This window comes from Mobula birostris, chromosome 20 (assembly GCF_030028105.1).
Source record: "Mobula birostris isolate sMobBir1 chromosome 20, sMobBir1.hap1, whole genome shotgun sequence".
NCBI classification, from domain to species: domain Eukaryota; kingdom Metazoa; phylum Chordata; class Chondrichthyes; order Myliobatiformes; family Myliobatidae; genus Mobula; species Mobula birostris.
The window spans coordinates 1,884,041-1,902,194 of record NC_092389.1 but is presented as its reverse complement, the minus strand read 5'-3'; the positions used below and the strand labels follow the sequence as shown (position 1 = coordinate 1,902,194).

The 18,154-nt window shown below is 41.9% G+C and overlaps 1 protein-coding gene across 16 annotated transcripts in view; it reads right to left on the bottom strand.

Moving 5' to 3' along the window:
• The window catches only part of sik3 (SIK family kinase 3), a 444,540-nt gene that overhangs the window by 201,743 nt on the left and 224,643 nt on the right, over positions 1 to 18,154 (bottom strand). For 13 of the 16 annotated variants that reach the window (XR_011889794.1, XR_011889796.1, XR_011889795.1 and 10 more), the window contains one exon: positions 2,299 to 2,364. The exons of 2 other annotated variants lie outside the window; for them this stretch is intronic. Coding sequence is in view for 3 of the 14 variants with exons in the window: in XM_072283868.1 (XP_072139969.1) it covers positions 2,299 to 2,364 (66 nt within the window). In the remaining 11 variants the exon portion in view is untranslated. Of the gene's footprint in view, positions 1 to 2,298; positions 2,365 to 12,377; positions 12,562 to 18,154 lie in introns of all 16 variants that reach the window. One more of the 16 variants, XR_011889806.1, reaches the window with a different exon arrangement.

Below are 18,154 nucleotides of genomic sequence, written 5' to 3'. Positions count from 1 at the left end.
GTGGTAGATTTACTGGGTTACTTTTTAATAAAAAAAAGTTGCTATGGTTAATGTTTATGCTCCAAATGTGGATTATCCTGAAGTTTTTAAGCACCTGTTCACGTCCTTTCCTAACTTAAACGAGCATATGTTGATAATGGGCAGTGATTTTAACTTATGTTTAAATTCCATGTTGGACAGATCCATATGTAGTCCGGCTCAACCGAATAAGTCAGCTACTCTTATCAACTCTGTTATGACTGATTCTGGGATTTCAGAAATTTGGAGATTTCTACACCCAAAGGACAAAGAGTTTTCATTCTTCTCACATGCTTATCATTCTTATTCTCAAATTCACTACTTTTTTATTGACTCTCATTTAATTCCATCTGTAATTGATTGCAATTATGACATTATCGCCATTTCAGATCATGTTCCAATGAAACTTTCTATTAAGTTAATGGATACTTCTTCTACTAATAGACAATGGCGATTTAATTTTAATTTGCTTCAAGGCATGGACTTTGTTAAGTTTATGAATGAACAGATTGATTTCTTCTTTTCAACTAATATTACGGAAGAAATTTCCAGCGGAACAGTATGGGATGCTTTTAAAGCTTATATCAGTGGACAAATTATTTCCTATTCTGTTGGTTTGAAAAAACGTATTAAGAATGAAATACCTTTGTTGGTTGATAAAATTAAAGAAATTGATAAAAATATGCTACTGCTCCTAGTAAGGAGCTTTATAAACAGAGAGTTGAACTCCAAATGGAACATAGTTTACTATTAACATCCTTGATCGAAAATCAATTAATGAAAACTAGAGCAACACACATCAAAGTTGCTGGTGAACGCAGCAGGCCAGGCAGCATCTCTAGGAAGAGGTACAGTCGACATTTCAGGCCTAGACCCTTCGTCAGGACTAACTGAAGAAAGCGCTAGTAAGAGATTTAGAAGTGGGAGGGGGAGGGGGAGATCCAAATGATAGGAGAAGACAGGAGGGGGAGGGATGGAGCCAAGAGCTGGACAGGTGATTGGCAAAGGGGATATGAGAGGATCATGGGACAGGAGGCCCAGGGAGAAGGAAAGGGAGAGGGGGGGAAGCCCAGAGGATGGGCAAGGGGTATAGTCAGAGGGACAGAGGAAGAAAAAAAACTTATCCTTGTAAGCGGAACAAGTGCTACACATGCCCTTACACTTCCTCCCTTACCACCATTCAGGGCCCCAGACAGTCCTTCCAGGTGAGGCAACACTTCATCTGTGAGTCGGCTGGGGTGATATACTGTGTCTGGTGCTCCTGATGTGGTCTTCTATATATTGGCAAGACCCGACACAGACTGGGAGATCGTTTTGCTGAACACCGACGCTGTCCGCTAGAGAAAGCAGGATCTCCCAGTGGCCACACATTTTAATTCCACATCCCATTCCCATTCTGACATGTCTATCCACGGCCTCCTCTACTGTAAAGATGAAGCCACACTCAGGTTGGAGGAACAACACCTTATATTCCGTTTGGGTAGCCTCCAACCTGATGGCATGAACATTGACTTCTCAAACTTCCACTGATGCCCCACCTCTCCCTCGTACCCCATCCGTTATTTACATACACACATTCTTTCTCTCACTCTCCTTTTTTTCCCTCTGACTATACCCCCTGCCCATCCTCTGGGCTTCCCCCCCTTCTCCCTGGGCCTCCTGTCCCATGATCCTCTCATATCCCTTTTGCCAATCACCTGTCCAGCTCTTGGCTCCATCCCTCCCCCTCCTGTCTTCTCTTATCATTTTGGGTCTCCCCCTCCCCCTCCCACTTTTAAATCTCTTACTAGCTCTTTCTTCAGTTAGTCCTGACGAAGGGTCTCGGCCTGAAACGTCGACTGTACCTCTTCCTATAGATGCTGCCTAGCCTGCTGCGTTCACCAGCAACTTTGATGTGTATTGCTTGAATTTCCAGCATCTGCAGAATTCCTCGTGTTTGCATAATGAAAACTAGAAGTGAGTTTTATATTCATAGTGATAAATCAGGTAAATTATTAGCTAATCAATTGAAAACTACTTCGGTTAAACATCAAATTACTAAGATCTGTAAACATGATGATACTTTGACAGTTGATCATGAGGAGATAAACAAAACCTTTCAAGAATTTTATACCTCTTTATACCATTCTGACTTTCCTCATGATTTTAACGTCATGCATGACTTTCTAAGAAATTTGAATTTTCCGAAATTATCACCCGAAGATTGCTTAACATTAGAAACTCCTATTACAGAAGAAGAAATAACAGCTGTAATCTCATCAATGAATTCCGGTAAAGCACCTGGTCCTGATGGTTTTACAGTGGAATTTTTAAAGTCTTTTTCCTCTATTCTCTCTTCTTGGTTATCTAGAATATTCAAAGAAGCAATCAGATTAGGTAAATTACCACAATCGTTTTATGAAGCTTCTATTTCTTTAATTCTTAAAAAGACTAAAGATCCTACTGATTGTGCATCATATAGACCGATATCTCTTTTGAATGTAAATTCAAAAATTTTAGCAACTAGGTGAGAGAAGGTATTACCTCAAATTATCTCTGTGGACCAAACAGGATTTATTAAAAACCGTATTCATCTTTCAATATCAGGAGGTTAATGAATATTTTTATACTCCTTCACTTAACACTTCGGAATGTATTATTTTATTAGATGCTGAGAAAGCTTTCGATAGAGTTGAATGCCCATATTTATTTAGTGTGCTCGAGAAATTTAATTTTAGTCCGATATTTATATCCTGGATTAAATTGTTATATCATACCCCTGTAGCTTCGGTTTGTACTAATAATCAAAGATCTCCCTTTTTCTCATCTACCTCGGGGTACCAGACAAGGATGCCCTTTTAGTCCACTATTATTTAATATTGCCCTTGAACCTTTAGCAATTGCTATCCGAGACTCGCCTAACATTTTTGGTATTACCTGCGGAAATGAAAAACATAAATTATCATTATATGCAGATGATTTGTTATTATATATCTCTAATCCGGAGAAATCAATTCTTGTTATTTTATCTTTGTTGGCTCAATTTAGTCACTTTTCTGGTTATAAATTGAACCTTAATAAGAATGAACAATTTCCCCTAAATAAGCAGGTTCCTATTTATGGATGTCTACCATTTAAATTGGTTACTGACTCTTAAATATTTAGGGGTTAAAATCACGAAAAAGCATAAAGATTTATTTAAAGCTAATTTTTTACCTTTAATTGATCAGATTAAACTTTTGTTTACTAAATGGTCACTAATGTCTTTGTCACTGATCGGTGGGATCAATGCTATCAAGATGATTATTTTGCCTAAATTTTTTATATGTATTTCAAACGGTACCAATTTTTATCCCAAAATCCTTTTTTGATAATGTTGATTCAAAAATTTCCTCATATATATGGCAGAACAAAAACCCTAGGTTAGGTAAAAGGCATTTACAGAAATCTAAAAAAGAGTGGGGGGTTAGCGCTCCCGAATTTTAGATTTTACTACTGGGCAATTACATCTGATACTTAAAATTTTGGTTACGGGACTTGGATGTAATTTCAAATCCACATTGGGTAAATCTTGAATGCAATTCTTTACAAGGGTTTTCACTGGGTTCTGTTTTAGGGACTTTGTTTCCTTTTACTCTTTCTAAATTGTATAAACAGATGAATAACCCAAAGGTTAAACATACTTTACGTACATGGTTTCAATTTCAAAATTTTTTTGGGTTGAACCAATTTATTTTAGCAAGTCCTATTATATCTAATTTCTTTTTTCAAGCCTCCACTATGGATCAAGCTTATTTAGCTTGGAAAATCAAAGGTATAGTACGATTTCGTGATTTATTTTTGGATACTTGTTTTATGTCCTTCGAACAACTATCTAATAAATATAATTTGCCTAGATCTCACTGTTTTAGATATCTACAGGTTAGAAACTTTTAAGTTACTGTTTCTCCAAATTTTCCACATTTATATCCAATGGGTATTTTGGAGAAAACTTTAGATTTAAATCTTTTTCAGAAAGGTGCTGTAGCAATTATTTGTAATTATGAACTTATGTCCTGATGTATCTAATAAAATTAAAACTGATTGAGAAAGAGAACTTAAGATCACTGTACCGATTGAAAAATGAGAAAAAATTCTACAATTAATTAACTCATCCTCCATATGTGCTAAACATGCGTTGATACAGTTTAAAGTAGTGTACAGGACTCATATATCCAAAGATAAATTATCTCATTATTACTCTTATATAAATCCTATATGTGATAGATGTCATTCCGAGATAGCTTCTTTAACTCACATGTTTTGGTCATGTCCTTTGTTGAAAAAATATTGGAAAGATATTTTTGATATTATTTCAACGGTTTTGAATATAGATGTACAACCTCACCCAATTACTGCTATTTTTGGGTTACCAATGATAGAATCAAATCATTTAACCTCTTCAGCCTGACGGATGATTGCATTTCTTACTTTAATGGCTAGAAGATCCATTTTGCTGAATTGGAAAGAGATTAATCCTCCTACCACATTTCATTGTTTTTTTCAAACTATGCTGTGTTTAAATTTGGAAAAAATTAGAAGCGTTGTTTATGATCCCTGTATTAAATTCGAAAAGACTTGGAGGCCATTTATTCAACATTTTCATATGACATAATTTGACCTTTTCCAAACTTAATTTATTTCTGTGTAATGTTGGTTGAGAGGAATGGAGTCGTCGACACTAAGGTTTTCTCTTTTCTCTTTTTTTTTGTGATGTTACAAAATAGCCCGTCTTTTTTTTTTAGTTCAGTTGATTAATTCTGTTTAGATTAGTTTTTTGGGGGGGGGGGGGGGGGTTATAATTTTTTTTCCCTTTTTCCAGGTTTTTTTAAAAGATTTTTTTCTTTGCTTTATATTGTTCATTTGTATCCTATATGATTGGGAGTTTTATCATTTAAATGTCAACTGGCTTTATAATCACTTTTGCCAATTATAACAATATATTCCCAATAATTTTGTACCTTTACTATGTTATGTTTATTTTTATAAAACTAGTAAAAAGATTGAAAAAGAAAGAAAAGAAAGGAAGAAGAGAAGGGGAAATTGATTTTGGGTGGTAAGGAAATGGCTGAGGTATTGAACGACTATTTTGTGTCAGTCTTCACAGTGGCAGACACATCTAATATGCCAAAGAATGGTGCTATGGACGAAATGGGAGGTGAGGACCTCGATAAAATCACTGTCACTAAAGAGAAAGTGATGAGCAAACTACAGGCCTGAAGGTAGATAAGTCCCCTGGTCCTGATGGGATGCATCCCAGGGTGCTGAAGGAATTGGCAGAGGTTATAGTTGACATGTTGGTGATCATTTATCAAAACTCTCTGGACTCTGGGCAGGTCCCGGCGGATTGGAAGACAGCAAATGTCACACCACTTTTTAAAAAAAGGATGTAGGCAAAAGACGGGCAACTATAGGCCAGTTAGCTTAACATCTGTAGTCGGGAAAATGCTTGAAGCTGTCATTAAGGAAGAAATAGAGAAACATTTATAAAGGAGTAGTTCCATTCGACAGATGCAGCATGGATTCAGAAAGGGCAGGTCCTGTTTGACAAACATACTGGAGTTCTTTGAGGACAGAATGACTGCAGTGGACAGAGGGGAACAGGTGGATGTCGTATACTTGGATTTCCAGAAGGCGTTCGATAAGGTGCCGCACAAGAGACTTATAAATAAGATACGAATGCCTGGAGTCAGAGGAAGTGTATTGGCATGGATAGTAGATTGGTTAACCAATAGAAGGGAGAGAGTTGGTATAAATGGGTGTTTCTCCGGTTGGCAGTCAGTGGTGAATGGGCTGCCGCAGGGGTCGGTGCTGGGCCCGCAGCTGTTTAGCATTTACATTGATGATTTGGAAGAGGGGACTGAGTGTAGCATAACAAAATTTGCTGATGACACTAAACTGAGTGGAAAATCAAATTGTACAGAGGATGTGGAGAGTCTACAGAAGGGTATAGATAGGTTAAGTGAGTGGGTCAAGGTCTGGCAGATGGAATACAACATTGGTAAATGTGAGATCATCCACTTTGGAAGGAATAATAGAAGAGCAGATTATTATTTAAATGGTGAAAGATTGCAGCATGCTGTTGTGCAGAGGGACTTGGGAGTGCTTGTTCATGAATCGCAAAAAGCTGGCTTGCAGGTACAACAGGTTATTAAGAAGGCAAACAGAATGTTGGCCTTCATTGCTACAGGGATTGAATTCAAGAGCAGGGAGGTCATGCTGCAACTATACAGGGTACTGGTGAGGCCGCACCTGGAGTACTGTGTGCGGTTCCGATCTCCATACTTGAGGAAGGATATACTGGCTTTGGAGACAGTGCAGAGGAGGTTCACCAGGTTGATTCCAGGGATGAAGGGGTTAACCTTTGAGGAGAGATTGAGTCGCCTGGGACTATACTCTCTGGAGTTCAGAAGAATGAGAGGGGATCTTATAGAAACATACAAAATTTTGAAAGGGATAAATAAGATAGAAGTAGAAAAGTTGCTTCCATTGGTAGGTGAGACTAGAACTAGGGGACATTGCCTCAAGATTCAGGGGAGAAGATTTAGGAGGGAGATGAGGAGAAACTGTTTTTCCCAGAGAGTGGTGAATCTGTGGAATTCTCTGCTCAGGGAAGCAGTTGAGGCTTCCTCACTAAATATACTTCAGAAACAGTGAGAAAGGTTTTTACATAGTAAGGGAATTAAGGGTTATGGGGAAAAGGCAGGTAGATGGAGCTGAGTTTATGGACAGATCAGCCGTGATCTTATTGAATAGCGGGGCAGGCTCGATGGGCCGGATGGCCTACTCCTGCTCCTATTTCTAATGGTCTTATTCAGGATCAGCCATGATTAAATGGCAGAGCAGACCCGATGGGCTGAATGGCATAATTCTGCTATGGCTTATGATCTTATTTCTACTTTTCCCGTACTATTTTCCAGCGGTCTGATTATCTGTTCTTGTCTCTCTTTTACACTTTATATATCTGAAGAAACTTTTGGTATCACCTTTGATATAATTATTGGCTTGTTTACCTTTGTATTCCAGCTTAACTTTCTTTATAGATTTTATTAGTTGCCTTCTGTTGCTTTTTAAAAGTTTCCCTACTCTCTAACTTCCACTAATTTTTGCTCTATTATATATGCCCTTTCTTTGGCTTTTATATTGGCCTTGACTTCCCTTGTCAACCAGAGTTACGTCATCCTGCCTTTAGAACACTTCTTCTTTGGGATGTATCTATCCTGTGCCTTCCAAATTGCTCCCAGAAACTCCAGACATTGCTGCTTCACCATCATCCCTGCTAGCGTTCCCTTCCAATCAACTTTGGCCAGCTCCTCTCTTATGCCTATGTAAATCCCCTTACTCCACTGTAGTACTGATACATCTGACTTGAGCTTCTCCTTCTCAAAATGCAGATTGACGAGACTCAATGATCACTAGTCCCCAAGGGTTCCTTTACCTTTATCTCTGTAATCAAATCCGGTTCGTTGCACAACACACAATCCAGAACAGCTGAACCCCCCGCCCCCCACCCGTGCTGCTCTAAACTACCACAAGTCAAAAAAGCCATCTTGTAGCCATTTGACAAATTCCCCCTCTTGGGATCCCACACCAACCCTGATTTTCCTAATCTACCTGGATATTGAAATCTCCCATGACTATCATAACATTGCCCTTTTGACATGCATTTTCTAAGTCGCGTTGTAATTTCCGGCCCACATTCTGGGTACTGTTCTAAAACCTATAAAACTCCCATCAAGGTCTTTTATCCTTACGGTTCCTTAACTCTACCCACAATGATTCTACATATTCCGATCCTATGTTATCTCTTTCTAAGGATTTGATTTCATCTTTTCCCAACAGAGCCATCCCACCCCTCTGCCTACCTGCCTGTCCTTTCAATACAATGCATACCCTTGGACGCTAAATTCCGAGCTATCATCTTCTTTCAGCCATGATTCAGTGATGCCCACAATATCATCCATTCCAGTCTGTAGCTGTGCTACAAGTTCATGTGCCTTATTCCATTGAAATTTAACACCTTTGTCCTGTATTTGTCATCCTTTTTGATCTTGACCCCATTACACTGCAACTCATTCCATTGATTGCAATCTTGCCCTATCATGTGGACTACAAATTACAACAGGAAATAGAAAAGGCTTGTCAGAAGGGCAGTATTATGATAATTGTGGGGGATTTTAACATGCGAGTGGATTGGGGAAATCAGGTCAGCACTGGATCTCAAGAGAGAGAACTTGTAGAATGTCTGCGAGATGGCTTTTTAGAACAGCTTGTTGTTGAGCCCACTAGGGGATCGGCTGTACTGGATTGGGTATTGTGTAATGAACCGGAGGTGATTAGAGAGATTGAGGTGAAGGAACTCTCAGGAGGCAGTGATCATAACATGATTGAGTTCACTGTGAAATTAGAAAAGGAGAAGCCGAAATCTGATGTGTCGGTATTTCAGTGGAATAAAGGAAATTATAGTGGCATGAGAGAGGAACTGGCCAAAGTTGACTGGAAAGGGACATTGGTGGGAAGGACGGCAGAGCAGCAGTGGCTGGAGTTTATGCGAGAAGTGAGGAAGGTGCAAGACAGGTATATTCCAAAAAAGAAGAAATTTTTGAATAGAAAAAGGATGCAACCGTGGCTGACAAGAGAAGTCAAAGCCAAAGTTAAAGCAAAGGAGAGGGCATACAAGGAAGCAAAAATTAGTGGGAAGACAGAGGATTGGGAAGTTTTTAAAAGCTTACAAAAGGAAACTAAGAAGGTCATTAAGAGGGAAAAGATGAACTAGGAAAGGAAGTTAGCAAATAATATCAAAGAGGATACTAAAAGCTTTTTCAAGTATATAAAGAGTAAAAGACAGGTGAGAGTAGATATAGGACCGATAGAAAATGATGCTGGAGAAATTGTAATGGGAGATAAGGAGATGGCAGAGGAACTGAACGAGTATTTTGCCTCAGTCTTCACTGAGGAAGACATCAGCAGTATACCAGACACTCAAGGGTGGCTGGGAAGAGAAGTGTGTGCAGTCACAATTACGACAGAGAAAGTACTCAGGAAGCTGAATAGTCTAAAGGTAGATAAATCTCCCGGACCAGATAGAATGCACCCTCGTGTTCTGAAGGAAGTAGCTGTGGAGATTGCGGAGGCATTAGCAATGATCTTTCAAAAGTCAATAGATTCTGGCATGGTTCCGGAGGACTGGAAGATTGCAAATGTCACTCTGCTATTTAAGAAGGGGGCAAGGAAGCAAAAAGGAAATTATAGACTTGTTAGCTTGACATCGGTGGTTGGGAAGTTGTTGGAGTCGATTGTCAAGGATGAGGTTACAGAGTACCTGGAGGCATATAACAAGATAGGCAAAACTCAGCATGGATTCCTTAAAGGAAAATCCTGCCTGACAAACCTATTACAATTTTTTGAGGAAATTACAAGTAGGCTAGACAAGGGAGATGCAGTGGATGTTATATATTTGGATTTTCAGAAGGCCTTTGACAAGCTGCCACACATGAGGCTACTTAACAAGATAAGAGCCCATGGAATTATGGTAAAGTAACATACGTGGATAGAGCGTTGGCTGATTGGCAGGAAACTGAGAGTGGGAATAAAGGGATCCTATTTTGGTTGGCTGCCGGTTACCAGTGGTGTTCCACAGGGGTCTGTGTTAGGGCTGCTTCTTTTTACATTGTACATCAACGATTTGGATTATGGAATAGATGGCTTAATGGCTAAGTTTGCTGACAATATGAAGATAGGTGGAGGGGTCGGTAGTGCTGAGGAAACAGAGAGTCTGCAGAGAGACTTGGATAGATTGGAAGAATGGGCAAAGAAGCGGCAAATGAAATACAATGTTGGAAAGTGTATGGTTATGCACTTTGGCAGAAGAAATAAACAGGCAGACTATTATTTAAATGGGAAAAGAATTCAAAGTTCTGAGATGCAACGGGACTTGGGAGTCCTCGTGCAGGATACCCTTAAGGTTAACCTCCAGGTTGAGTCGGTGGTGAAGAAGGCGAATGCAATGTTGGCATTCATTTCTAGTGGAATAGAGTATAGGAGCAGGGATGTGATGTTGAGGCTCTATAAGGCGCTAGTGTCTCACTTGGAGTACCGTGGGCAGTTTTGGTCTCCTTATTTAAGAAAGGATGCGCTGACGTTGGAGAGGGTACAGAGAAGATTCACTAGAAAGATTCCAGGAATGAGAGGGTTAACATATGAGGAACGTTTGTCTGCTCTTGGACTGCATTCCTTGGAATTTAGAAGAATGAGGGGAGACCTCATAGAAACATTTCGAATGTTGAAAGGCATGGAGAGTGGATGTGGCAAAGTTGTTTCCATGCTCCTTTGTCTTATGGTCTTATGATCATTTGACTGTCCTTCCTGACAGTCTCACTACACACTGCCTCTGCTTGTATATCAACTGCCCCATCCTCAGCCCTACAACTGAGTTTCCTATCCTCCTGCCAAATTAGTTTAAAACCCTCCCAACAGTTCTAGCAAACCTCCCTGCAAGGATAGCAGTCTCCCTCGGGTTCACTGACATGTGGCACAGGCAACAATCCTGAGATTACCACTCTGGAGGTCCTGCTTTGCAGCTTTCACCTAGCTCCCTAAATTCCCTCTTCAGGATCTCCTTCCCTTTCCTACCTGGGTCATTGGTACCAATATGTACCAAAACTTCTAGTTGCGCACCCTCCTCCTTTAGAATGCCATGGGCTCAATCCGAGACGTCCCTGACCCTGGCATCTGGGAGGTAACATACCATGAGGGTGTCTTCATCATCTCTACTCCTCTAACTATGAAATCCCTATCACTACTGCAGTCGTCTTCTCCCCTCTTCCCTTCTGAGCCACAGTGCCAGACTTTGTGCCAGAGACCCAATCCCCTGGTCAGTCATCCTCCCCTTCCACCCACCAACACCCCCCCAACTTAATCAAACAGTATCCAAGGCTGCATACTAAAACCCTATAGAAAACAAAAGAAATTTGGCCTGACCCCTAAAACCCTCACTAATTTTTATAGATGCACCATAGAAAGCATTCTTCTAGGGTGCATCACAACCTGGTATGGAAGTTGTCCTGTCCAAGACCGGAAGAAGCTGCAGAAGATCGTGAACACGGCACAGCACATCACACAAACCAATCTTCCAACCTTGGACTCACTTTACACCGTACGCTGTCGGAGCAGTGCTGCCAAGATAATCAAGGACACGACCGACCCAGCCAACACACTTTTCGTCCCTCTTCCCTCCAGGAGAAGGCTCAGGAGCTTGAAGACTCGTACGGCCAGATTTGGGAACAGCTTCTTTCCAACTGTGATAAGACTGCTGAACGGATGCTGAACGGATCCTGACCCGGATCTGGGCCGTACCCTCCAAATATTCCGACCTGCCTCTCAATTTTTTTTGCACTACATTACTTTCCAGGGAGCAGGAAGCGCAGAATCAAATATCGCTGTGATGATTGCACATTCTAGTATCAATTGTTTGGCGACAATAAAGTATTCCAGTATTTCCAGTATACTTATTATTGAGGAGAAAGGCCACAGGAGTACACTCTGCACTGGCTGCCCATTTCCTTTCTCTCTCCTGACAGTCACCCAGGTACCTGCATCCTGCAACTTAGGGGTGACGACCTCCCCACAGCTCCTATCTATCACCTCCTCAGTTTCCTAGATGATCCGGAGGTCATCAACCAAACATGTTCTCTGAGGAGCTGTAGCTCGGTGCACCTGGTGCAGATATGGTTATCCAAGAGGCTGCAGGTCTCCCAAAATTACCACATCGCACACACCATGGATCCTGGAACCAATCTCAGTGCCCGATGCGTTAACAGATGAAGAACAAAGAATGAAGAGATTTACTAGATACTTATCTCACCTAAGCCTGATGAGCTAAAGCCTCCCAGCTCTAACACTCACACAATGACTGCTCCACGTGTCCCTGCCCTATTTTCATTTGTCTTTCCTAAGGAACAGGAATTTGATTGAGCCGCTGGAAAATGCCGAAAAGCCCACAAATGCTCCATTTAAAATTTCACTCTCAGACCTGTGAGTTGCCTCCACTCTTGCTCCTGATTCGATCGGGCCACCAGAAAAACCCAGGCAGAATTGTTAACTGGTTTATCATTGTCACATGTACCGAAATATGGTGGGAAATTTTGTTTCACACAGCAACCATACAGATCATTCCATACACCTGTACATTGAAGTAGTACAAACAGAAAAGCAATAATAAAATGCAGAATATAGTGTTACAGTTACAGAGAGGGTTCAGTACAGGTTAACAAATAAAGTGCGAGGGCCATGAAGAGGTAGATTGAAAAATCAAGAGTTCATTCTTATTGCACGAGTCTTACAACAACTGAGTAGAAGCTGTCCTAAGCCTAGTGGATTATGTTTTCAAGCTTTTGTATCTTCTGTCTGATGGGAGGAGTGCAGAATGGAGACAAAGACAAAATGATGGAGATGACTGAGATGGGAAGTTTGATTATACTGGCTGCTTTCTTGAGGTGCTGTTCTAGCTTGAAGTTTTTCTTCACTCTGCAAGTGGAGGAAGCACACACATCAGCATGGAAAATGGAAAAAGAATGAGAATAGCTGTGAAGGTTGGGAACCACCTGATGACATCTGCTTCTGGCTGAAGGTGACGGTTACCTTATAAGGTAACTGGAGGATGCACCCCAACAGGTGTATGTAACAAGAATAGCTTGCAACAGGAGTTCCAAGTAGTCACCAGGTCATCCAGGTACCTATGTCCTGCAACTTAAGGGTGACAACCTCCCCACAGCTCCTATCTATCACCTCCTCAGTTTCCCAGACGAGCCAGAGGTCATCGAGCAAACAAGGTCATCGAGGTTTTAAGAAAAGCTACCACCCCACCAGCCTCCGGGTCCAACATATACTTCTCCGTAACTTCCGCCACCTCCAACGGGATCCCACTACCAAGCACATCTTTCCCTCCCCCCCCCTCTGCTTTCCGCAGGGATCGCTCCCTACGTGACTCCCTTGTCCATTTGTCCCCCCCCCATCCCTTCCCACCAATCTCCCTCCCAGCACTTATCCTTGTAAGCAGGACAAGTGCTACAGATGCCCCTACACTTCCTCCCTCACCACCATTCAGGGCCCCAGACAGTCCTTCCAGGTGAGGTGACACTTCACCTGTGAGTCGGCTGGGGTGATATACTGCGTCTGGTGCTCCCGATGTGGCCTTCTATATACTGGTGAGACCCGACGCAGGCTGGGAGACTGTTTCGCTGAACACCTACGCTCTGTCCGCCAGAGAAAGCAGGATCCCCCAGTGCCCACTCATTTTAATTCCACGTCCCATTCCCATTCTGATATGTCTATCCACGGCCTCCTCTATTGTAAAGATGAAGCCACACTCAGGTTGGAGGAACAACACCTTATATTCCATCTGGGAGGCATCCAACCTGATGGCATGAACATTGACTTTTCTAACTTCTGTTAATGCCCCTCCTCCCTTTTTTACCCCATCCTTTATTTATTTATTTTTATTTTTTCTCTTTTTTTTCCTCTCTCTCTTTTTCCTCCCTCTGTCCTTCTCACGATAACTCCTTGCCTGCTCTCCATCTTCCTCTGGGCGCTCCTCCCCCTTTCTTTCTCCCTAGGCCTCCCATCCCATGATCCTCTCCCTTCTCCAGCCTTGTATCTCTTTTGCCAATCAACTTTCCAGCTCTTGGCTTCATCCCTCCCCCTCCTGTCTTCTCCTATCATTTTGGATCTCCCCCTCCCCCTCTCAAATCTATTACTAGCTCTTCCTTCAGTTAGTCCTGACGAAGGGTCTCGGCCCGAAACGTCGACTGTACCTCCTCCTAGAGATGCTGCCTGGCCTGCTGCGTTCACCAGCAACTTTGATGTGTGTTGGTAGAATTGGTTTTAAGGTTTAATGCCTCAAATTTGAGTCAGAGAGTTTGGTCCAACAAGTCCATGCCAACCTTTTTGCAAATCTATTCTAATCCCATTTTCCCACACTAGGTCCATATCCTTTTTACATATTGGCTATTTAGGTGCCTGCTTAAATGTCTCTTTTAAAGTGATTATATCTGACTCCACCACATCCTCTAGCAGCACATTCCAAGTATCAGACACAATCTGCAGAAAAAAACCTTTCCTCGCAAAATCCCTTAACTCCTGCCTCTTCCCTTAAAAATATGCCCCTACCATGTGAAAAAAGATTTTATCCTTTTAGCTTATCTGTGACTCTTATAATTGTATATACCTCTATCATGTCATCCCTCAGCCCCTCCACTCCAGGGAACAGAAACCCTGCCTATACAAACCCTATAGCTAACTAAAGCCTTCCAATTCAGACAGCATCCTGGTGAATATTCTCTGCATTCTCTCCAGCACAACCACAAGGTGGCAATCAACACTGCACACAATACTCCAAGTGCAGACTAACCAATGATTTGTAAAGTAGCAACATACCATCTATATTCTATGCCCTAACATATGAAGGCCAGCATGCCACGTGCCTTCTTCACCACCCAAAGTTGCTACTTTCAAGAAACAATAGGTTTACACTCCACAGTTCCTTTGTTCATCCATATTCCTTAACACTTTACCATTTATATACATCTTGTCTCTAACCGACTTCCCAATAGGCATCCCTTGGCACTTGTAGGAAATGAACTCCATTTGTCATCACTCTGCCTAACTTTCCATCTGATCTATATCCTGCTGTAGTTCCAAACAACTTTCCTTGTTATCCATAACACCATCAACTTTCACGTCATTCACTGACTTTCGAATCACACCTCCAACATTCATGTTCAAGTCAATATATATCACAACCAACAAAGGTTCCAGCATCAATGCCTGCAGTACACGACTAGGCACAGATTTCCAATCAGAAAAGTCTCTTCTGCCAGTACCCTCTGCTTCCCATCACCTATACAACTATATCACAGAAATATTATACATTGACTAAATTGACTATGTAACAAAAAAACAAGGAGCCTAAAGACCATCATACCTCCTACCTTAAAATACTTCACTCATAATATATTTTCATGTTAATACTCGTGCATTAAGACTAGACTTAACCAAGTTTGGTGCACTAAAATGCCTTGGGAATAAATGTTAATTTCAGTCACCCACAAAAACTATGAGGTTGTGAAAAAGACATTTGAAAGAGTGCTAGGATTATTTATAGCCAGAACGATGCAGAAAAAGAACCTGTATTTTTCCCCACTTGCAGCTGCATGGAATCCATGTAATTGAACTTCTTTGCCAAGCTGTACACAAAGAAGACCTTAAAGGTCCCAACCCCATGGCAACTATAGAACAGTTGTATAAAACACTAGCATGATAAAGAAAACATGAATGGACAATGCAATCTTCAGTTTGTGGCCACACATCTCTACTCCCACTCCCCCACTCCATTCCATCCCCAGTGCAATCCACTGCCTGAGAGAAGTTCAATACACAGAGTTAAATCATCATTGAGAAAGAGATAGAAACATAGAAAACCTACAGCGCAATACAGGCCCTTCAGCCCACAAAGTTGTGCCAAACATGTCCCTACCTTAGAAATTACTAGACTTCCCAATAGCCCTCTATTTTTCCTAAACTCCAGGTACCTATCCAAAAGTCTCTTAAAAGACCCTATCGCATCCGCCTCCACCACCGTTGCCAGCAGCCCATTCCACGCACTCACCACTCCCTGCGTAAAAAACTTACCCCTGACATCTCCTCTGTACCTACTCCCCAGCACCTTAAACCTGTGTCGTCTTGTGGCAACCATTTCAGCCCTGGGAAAAAGCCTCTGACTAGCCACACGATCAATGCCTCTCATCATCTTATACACCTCTATCAGGTCACCTCTCATCCTCCATCACTCCAAGGAGAAAAGGCCGAGTTCACTCAACCTGCTTTCATAAGGCATGCTCCCCAATCCAGGCAACATCCTTATAAATCTCCTCTGCACCATTTCTATGGCTTCTACATCCTTCCTGTAGTGAGGTGACCAGAACTGAGCACAGTACTCCAAGTGTGGTCTAACCAGGGTCCTATATAGCTGCAACATTACCTCTTGGCTCCTAAGTTCAATTCCACGATTAATGAAGGTCAATACACCACATGCCTTCTTAACTACAGCGTCAACCTGCACAGCAGCTTTGAGCGTCCTATGGACTCGGACCACATGATCCCTCTGATCCTCCACACTGTCAAGAGTCTTACCATTAATACTATATTCTGCCATCATATTTGACCTACCAAAATGAACCACTTCACACTTATCTGGGTTGAACTCCATCTGCCACTTCTCAGCCCAGTTTTGCATCCTATCAGTGTCTCGCTGTAACCTCTGACAGCCCTCCACACTATCCACAAGACCCCCAACCTTTGTGTCATCAGCAAACTTACTAACCCATCTTTCCACTTCCTCATCCAGGTCATTTATAAAAATCATGTAGAGTAAGAGTCCCAGAACAGATCCCTGAGGCACTCCACTGGTTATCGACCTCCATGCAGAATATGACCTGTCTACAACCACTCTTTGCCTTCTGTGGGCAAGCCAGTTCTGGATCCACAAAGCAATGTCCCCTTGGATCCCATGCCTCATTTTCTCAATAAGCCTTGCATGGGGTACCTTGTCAAATGCCTTGCTGAAATCCATATACACTACATCTACTGCTCTTCCTTCATCAATGTGTTTAGCCACATCCTCAAAAAATTCAATCAAGCTCGTAAGGCACAACCTGCCTTTGACAAAGCCATGCTGACTATTCCTAATCATATTATACCTCTCCAAATGTTCATAAATCCTGCCTCTCAGGATCTTCTCCACCAACTTACCAACCACTGAAGTCAGACTCATTGATCTATAATTTCCTGGGCTATCTCTACTCCCTTTCTTTAATAAAGGAACAACATCTGCAACCCTCCAATCCTCCGGAATCTCTCCCATCCTCATTGATGATGCAAAGATCATCACCAGAGGCTCAGCAATCTCCTCCCTCACCTCCCACAGCAGCCTGGGGTACGTCTCATCCGGTCCCAGCGACTTATCCAACTTGATGCCTTCCAAAAGCTCCAGCACATCCTCTTTCTTAATATCTACATGCACCAGCTTTTCAGTCTGCTGCAAGTCTGCACTACAATCACCAAGATCCTTTTCCATAGTGAGTACCAAAGTAAAGTATTCATTCAGTACCCCTGCTATTTCCTCAGGTTCCATACACACTTTCCCACTGTCACACTTGATAGGTCATATTCTTTCACATCTTACCCTCTTGCTCTTCACATACTTGTAGAATGCCTTGGGGTTTTCCTTAATCCTGCTCGCCAAGGCCTTCTCATGGCCCCTTCTGGCTCTTGTAATTTCCTTTCTAAGCTCCTTCTTGTTAGCCTTATAATCTTCTAGATCCCTAACATTACCTAACTCTCTGAACCTTTTGTCAGCTTTTCTCTTCTTCTTGACTAGATTTATTACAGCCTTTGTACACCACGGTTCCTGTACCCCACCGTAAATTCCCTGTCTCATTGGAACGTACCTATGCAGAACTCCACACAAATATCCACTGAACATTTGCCACATTTCTTCTGTTCTTTTCCCTGAGAACATCTATTCCCATTTTAAGCTTCCAATTTCCTGCCTGATAGCCTCATAATTCCCCTTACTCCAATTAAACGCTTTTCTAACTTGTCTGTTCCTATCCCTCTCCAATGTAAAGGAGATCGAGTTGTGATCACTATCTCCAAAATGCACTCCCACTGAGAGATCTGACACCTGACCAGGTTCATTTCCCAATACCAAATCAAATACAGCCTCTCCTCTTGTTGACTTATCTACATATTGTGTCAAGAAACCTTCCTGAACACACCTAACAAACTCCACCCCATCTAAACCCCTTGCTATAGGCAAATGCCAATCGATATTTGGGAAATTAAAATTTCCCATCACGACAACTCTGTTATTATTACACCTTTCCAGGATCTGTTTCCCTATCTGCTCCTCAATATCCCTGTTACTATTGGGCGGCCTATAAAAAAAACACCCAGTAAAGTTATTGACCCCTTCCTGTTCCTAATCTCCACCCACAGACTCCGTAGACAATCCCTCCATGGCGTCCACCTTTCCTGCAGCCGTGACACTATCTCTGATCAA